This window comes from Drosophila miranda, assembly GCF_003369915.1.
Source record: "Drosophila miranda strain MSH22 chromosome Y unlocalized genomic scaffold, D.miranda_PacBio2.1 Contig_Y1_pilon, whole genome shotgun sequence".
Lineage (NCBI taxonomy): Eukaryota > Metazoa > Arthropoda > Insecta > Diptera > Drosophilidae > Drosophila > Drosophila miranda.
The window spans coordinates 3,558,570-3,564,146 of record NW_022881603.1 but is presented as its reverse complement, the minus strand read 5'-3'; the positions used below and the strand labels follow the sequence as shown (position 1 = coordinate 3,564,146).

The 5,577-nt window shown below is 42.0% G+C and overlaps 1 protein-coding gene across 1 annotated transcript; it reads right to left on the bottom strand.

Moving 5' to 3' along the window:
* Positions 1-776: 776 nt before the first annotated feature.
* On the bottom strand, positions 777-4,261 carry LOC117192060. The gene is made up of 4 exons (XM_033396774.1): positions 4,206-4,261; positions 1,520-1,684; positions 1,280-1,462; positions 777-1,211 (listed from the first exon to the last, which is right to left on the bottom strand). The coding sequence occupies exons 1-4, from the start codon at positions 4,254-4,256 to the stop codon at positions 1,119-1,121; spliced, it is 492 nt and encodes a 163-aa protein (XP_033252665.1). The 5' UTR covers positions 4,257-4,261; the 3' UTR covers positions 777-1,118.
* Between the last annotated feature and the right edge of the window lie 1,316 nt (positions 4,262-5,577).

Sequence of the window (5,577 nt, the reverse complement as noted above, 5' to 3'; positions counted from 1 at the left end):
CGATGACCAAAGACATCAGGTCACACGAGCTTTCCCCCCACTCCAGGCCAAGCCATCGGCCAAGTGCAGTCTTCCGGGTTCATCGACTGCGGAAAGATGACACCGCGAAAGTCTGCGACGGTCACCAAAAACGGCGAAGTGCACCCCGACGCGGAAGTGCACTTTCGAACCCGCGGAGTCAGCAATACGGGCCTATAAAAGGACGGCGACGAGAACCAAAGAACAACTTACGCAGAGACCCGGCCCGGAGTACAGACGCGGTACCCAGAACTCACCAGAAGACATCGGCGCCCAATTAAAAATAAGTTCATTTAAACCGCTAAGAAATACAATAAAGTGTCAAATTATCAAAGTAAAAACACCCGATTGCGTAAGTTCACCCCAATTAGCCGAGGCACTGACGTCGCCCCGCCCGAGTCCACACGGTCGTTTCGTATACACGACGAGCGACGCCCATTCTAGCCCCGATCCACCTCTCTACGACAGGCCGCCCCCCTGACGACACCTTAAGGTTCCATCACATTTCTACAAATTTCTTGTGGATTGACCCCTGGACGGGACTGAGCTTACCTCAGCCTGAAATAGGTACATCACAAACGTTTGCAATTTCCGGAACTTTTAGAACTTTTTTTGCGCATACAATATATGTATGTATAGTAAATTGAAAGTTCTGATTTGGAACTTCAACTGCTTATGTTGACGGAAACGAATAATGTATATAGAAACGCACTATGATAATAGATACGTCACGCAAATATTTTTCTTCTCGAGTCAATTTAAACTCATCACGAAAAATATATTTTTTAAGGACATCCAGTGTACATGGTGCAGTGATTCAGGTAATTGCACATTACTATAACAAGTTGAATGTTAACTATTATTTATAGATATCAATATTTTGATACATCAAGTACATAGCTGCCATAGGAAAATATGGTATTTTTCAACTTTGAGCTCAAGGAAGGAACATTGTTAGACCCTGATATCCTTGATATCTTCAAAAATTACACTGATATAAATAAGCCCAACAGTAATGCCCAGAGTATAGAATTTGGTAAATACAATATTGTTTAGACACCACATCCCATGACGCGAAGTCATCTGAAATAAGTCCTGAATTAGTTCGTATTATCTTGAGGAAGTGGAAACCGGCCCTCGTATAAATCCGTACTCATCCTGCATTTAACATAGTCAAGCAGAAATTTGCTAACCTAAAACATCACAGTTTAGAACTCGGTGAAAGAAGTTCCATTTGATGATTCATCAAAACTGTACTCACTATATAAGCACACAAGATCACAACAACGATGGCGTAATAGGTGAAATCCTGATCTCTGAATACCTTGAAGCATGATTCCTTCACGTTGCTCTCATCATGCAGGCAGCTTTCGGGAAAATATTTTGGCTTTCCCAAATTCATGTATATATAGTACTCGGGGTCCATAAAGCCGCAGCAATTGAACTGTAATAAACCAACCTGAATGACCTTCAGAGCTAAAAAGTGGCGCCTGGAACGTACCTTCTCCTGACAACGGAACATTGCAGCCGTGTTGTTGTTAGACTTTAGATCAGTCCATGCGTGAGCCAGGTTCTGCCAATTGGACTTGTGGTCCTGAACTCCCGTCCAAAGGAAATAGTAAGTCACTCCAAAGATAACCAACAGCAAGAGGTGGCAAAGGGCTTCCTGTTTAAGGAATGTTCCAACACAAATACTATTAGTTTTCCTGTGGACACTCACCTGTTTGGATTGCTTATAAATATCCTTCAATTCAAAAAAAACGAGGGGGAACGTTGTGAGTTGCTGCGGACACCGCAACTCTACGGTTATACCCGATACTAAGTCAGTATGGCTCTCCTCCGGCAGACGCCGCTAATATTAAACGACACGACAAAGAGTGCGTGCGAGAGAGACAGAAAATCAGTCTGAGCGTGACGTCGGGCGCTGCGTAGCCACTGCAAATTGATTTGTTCCTATTGGCTATAAAAATGGTCTGATCTGATCCAGATTCAGCAATCTGATAGATATGGTCATTATCTATGATTCTGCGTTTTTAGTTTTCTCGAATGTGCAATATTGTGGATGCCACAGATTTTCGTCCTTTGTGTGGGCGGAAGGTGGTAAGGCGAAATTTTGAGATACACGTTTTATAGTGAGATCTAACAGGAGTGCGGATAACAAATTTGGTTACTCTAGCCTTAATAGTCTCTGAGATTTTTGAATATCCCCAGATTTTCGTCCTTTGCGGGGGCGGAAGGGGGGGGGGCGAAATTTTGAAACAAACTCGTCTCGGTCCGATATATTAGGAGTGTGGATACCAAATTTGGTTGCTCTAGCTTTTGTAGTCTCTGAGATCTAGGCGCTAATGTTTTACTCTAAGCAAAGCCGCCTATGCTACGTGTGTGTTAGAGAGAGACAGGGCGAGAAAAAATGAAATTGTTTTCTTGATGCTGGCTATAATAATAATACGATCCAATTCAGATTCCGCAGTCTTAAAGATATGGTCATTCTCTACAATTCTACGTTTTTGGTTTTCTCATATCTTTAAAATTGTGGATGCCACAGATTTTCGTCCTTTGTGGGGGCGGAAGTGGGCGGGGAGAAGTTTTGAAATATTTTTGTATCAGTGACATATCACAGAAGTCTGGATCCAAAACATCGTTTCTCTAGCTCTTATAGTCTTTTAGCACTAGGCGCTGAAGGGGACGGACAGACGGACAGACGGACGGACGGACAGACAGACAGGGCTCAATCGACTCGGCTATTGATGCTGATCAAGAATATATATACTTTATGGGGTCGGAAACGATTCCTTCTGGACGTTACACACATCCACTTTTACCACAAATCTAATATACCCCAATACTCATTTTGAGTATCGGGTATAAAAACAGCCTCCATATTGTTAGTACAGAACAAAGTAAGAGAACGGCTAGCAGCAGATTATAAATGATACGAAATAATCCACCCACTTCGACGTAGCTGGGAATGCCGATCCCAAAAATAATAAAGACCAACAGCTGACGGAGAAGGTAAACGACGGGGAACGTTGTGAGTTGCTGCGGACACCGCAACTCTACAGTTATACCCGATACTAAGTCAGTATGGCTCTCCTCCGGCAGACGCTGTTAATATTAAACGACACGACAAAGAGTGCGTGCGAGAGAGACAGAAAATCAGTCTGAGCGTGACGTTGGGCGCTGCGTAGCCAGTGCAAATTGATTTATTCCTTTTGGCTACAAAATTATATGATCTGGTCCAGATTCAGCAATCTAATAGATATGGTCGTTATCTATGATTCTGCGTTTTTAGTTTTCTCGAATCTGCAATATTGTGGACGCAACAGATTTTCGTCTTTTGTGTGGGCGGAAGGGGTTGGGGCGAAATTCTGAGATATACGTTTTATAGTGAGATCTAACAGAAGTTCGGATACCAAATTTGGTTACTCTAGCCTTAATAGTCTCTGAGATTTGTGGATGCCCCAGATTTTCGTCCTTTGCGGGGGCGGAAGGGGGCGTGGCGAAATTTGGACACGAAACGGTCAAGGTCCGATATCACAGGAGTGTGGATACCAAATTTGGTTGCTCTGGCTCTTATAGGTTCTGAGATCCTTGAACTCATATTTTGCAATTGGCAAAACCGACCATGAAACCTGTGTGTTAGAGAGAGACAGAGCGAGAAAGAATGAAATTGTTTTCTTGATTCTGGCTATAATAATTATACGATCTGGTTGAGATATTACTTTCTAAAACATATAGTCATCCTCTACGATTCTGCGTTTTTGGTTTTATCGTATCTTTAAAAATGTGGATGCCACAGATTTTCTTCCTTTGTGGGAGCGGAAGTGGGCGGGGCGAAGTTTTGAAATATTTTTGTAGCAGTGACATATCACAGAAGTCTGGATCCAAAACATCGTTACTCTAGCTCTTATAGTCTTTGAGCACTAGGCGCTGAAGGGGACGGACAGACGGACGGACGGACAGACGGACAGACGGACAGACAGATATGGCTCAATCGACTCGGCTATTGATGCTGATCAAGAATATATATACTTTATGGGGTCGGAAACGATTCCTTCTGGACGTTACACACATCCACTTTTACCACAAGTCTAATATACCCCAATACTCATTTTGAGTATCGGGTATAAAAAGTGACAGCAAGCTATAGATAACAGAAATAAAGATAACCGAACAAAAAGTATTACCATCAACAGTAAATGCTGAACGAGGAGCAGGAAATTTGCGGGGCAACCCATTTCGAAGAAAGCTTACAAGCGACTGACCCGATTATCAAATATCTTTGCATTCAAAGAAATTACTGTTTCTGTCCTGATAAGATCCAACAACAAAATATCAGTGAATCATTTAAATAGTCACAACAAACTGGTGTCCCGATGATAATAAGTGTGACGGTGTATATATATATGTATGTATATATACTGTATGTGGTTAGTATATACTAACGTTTTGATAACAGCAATCAAATCAATTATTCCAATAATTATATCAGACAATAAAAAGTCTTTATTTGGCAATTTTTGGTACAATTTAAAAGTGTTTTCCAAAATATTCGATTATCCAAAAGCGATTAAAATCAGACTGATGTTCTCGAGCATTCTACACAAAATTTGAAGAGATTTCAGAGTCTATGGATATGCAAGGTACGACAGCGGCGTCGTCCATACTTAAATGTTACGTTGTTGCACGGGTATGTGGCGCACGAATGCAACGATCTATAAGAGAAAGACGGAGAGTCGGTGAAATGCAGGCATAGGAAGTGAGAGCTCAATGAACCTACCTCAATCGCAAGAAATATCCACCCAGCTACCTTGGAGCCCTTCAGGACTTGCACATAGAATTGGGTTAGCTCGGAAAAACAACCCTCTTCGTAGACTTTTGTCTTGCTGTTGGGATAAAAGCAGCTAAAGGGAAGTGTGAGATTCGCAGCGGTATAGTCTCCGGGCCCATTTATTCCGCAGCAATGCATCTATAATACATACATATATACATAGAACGGGAAAGAAAAGTGAGCAATGTTGTTTTACACCTACTTTCGACTGGAGAATGGACATTGCATTGGTGTGGTTCTTTTCCTGTGCCCAGGCGGCGTCCAATTGATTTTTGGCCAGTGTTTTCTCGTCGCTGTTCCCAGCGAGGATACACAACAGGGTGATGGTAATGATTCCAGCAGCAAGCACGGTAATAGCATACTGAAAAGTGTGGAAAAGTTTTATTAAAATGCAGTTCAGATAGGGCTTCACTTACCGTCCAGGTCATGCACACATTCGCCTTAATAGCGCCAAGGCATCCGAGAAACGAGACCACAAACATAATCACACCGACCAAAATAAATAATATGAGAAGGGGTTTCCCCTCAGAACTCATCTCGTTGAGGGCCAGCGAATTTACCACCGCAATGACAAGGCCCAGAACCTACAAATAAATTCACAAGGGCATTGTATAAAACACACATTTTTATTATACACACAATATTAAAATTATATTTTAAATCCTCAAAAGCAAACAAAGCGGCTACTGGAAAAATAGTTGTTCCGTGGATAGTTTTGGTGGAAAGAA

What these genes read in the sequence shown, in the direction of transcription:
- LOC117192060 (XM_033396774.1), bottom strand. Translation starts at nt 4,256, where the DNA reads ATGGGTTGCCCCGCAAATTTCCTGCTCCTCGTTCAGCATTTACTGTTG. An exon ending in TTCAGCATTTACTGTTGATG is followed by an intron (nt 1,685 to 4,205) that starts GTAATACTTTTT and finishes TTCCTTAAACAG; the next exon opens with GAAGCCCTTTGCCACCTCTT. An exon ending in TGTTCCGTTGTCAGGAGAAG is followed by an intron (nt 1,463 to 1,519) that starts GTACGTTCCAGG and finishes GGTTTATTACAG; the next exon opens with TTCAATTGCTGCGGCTTTAT.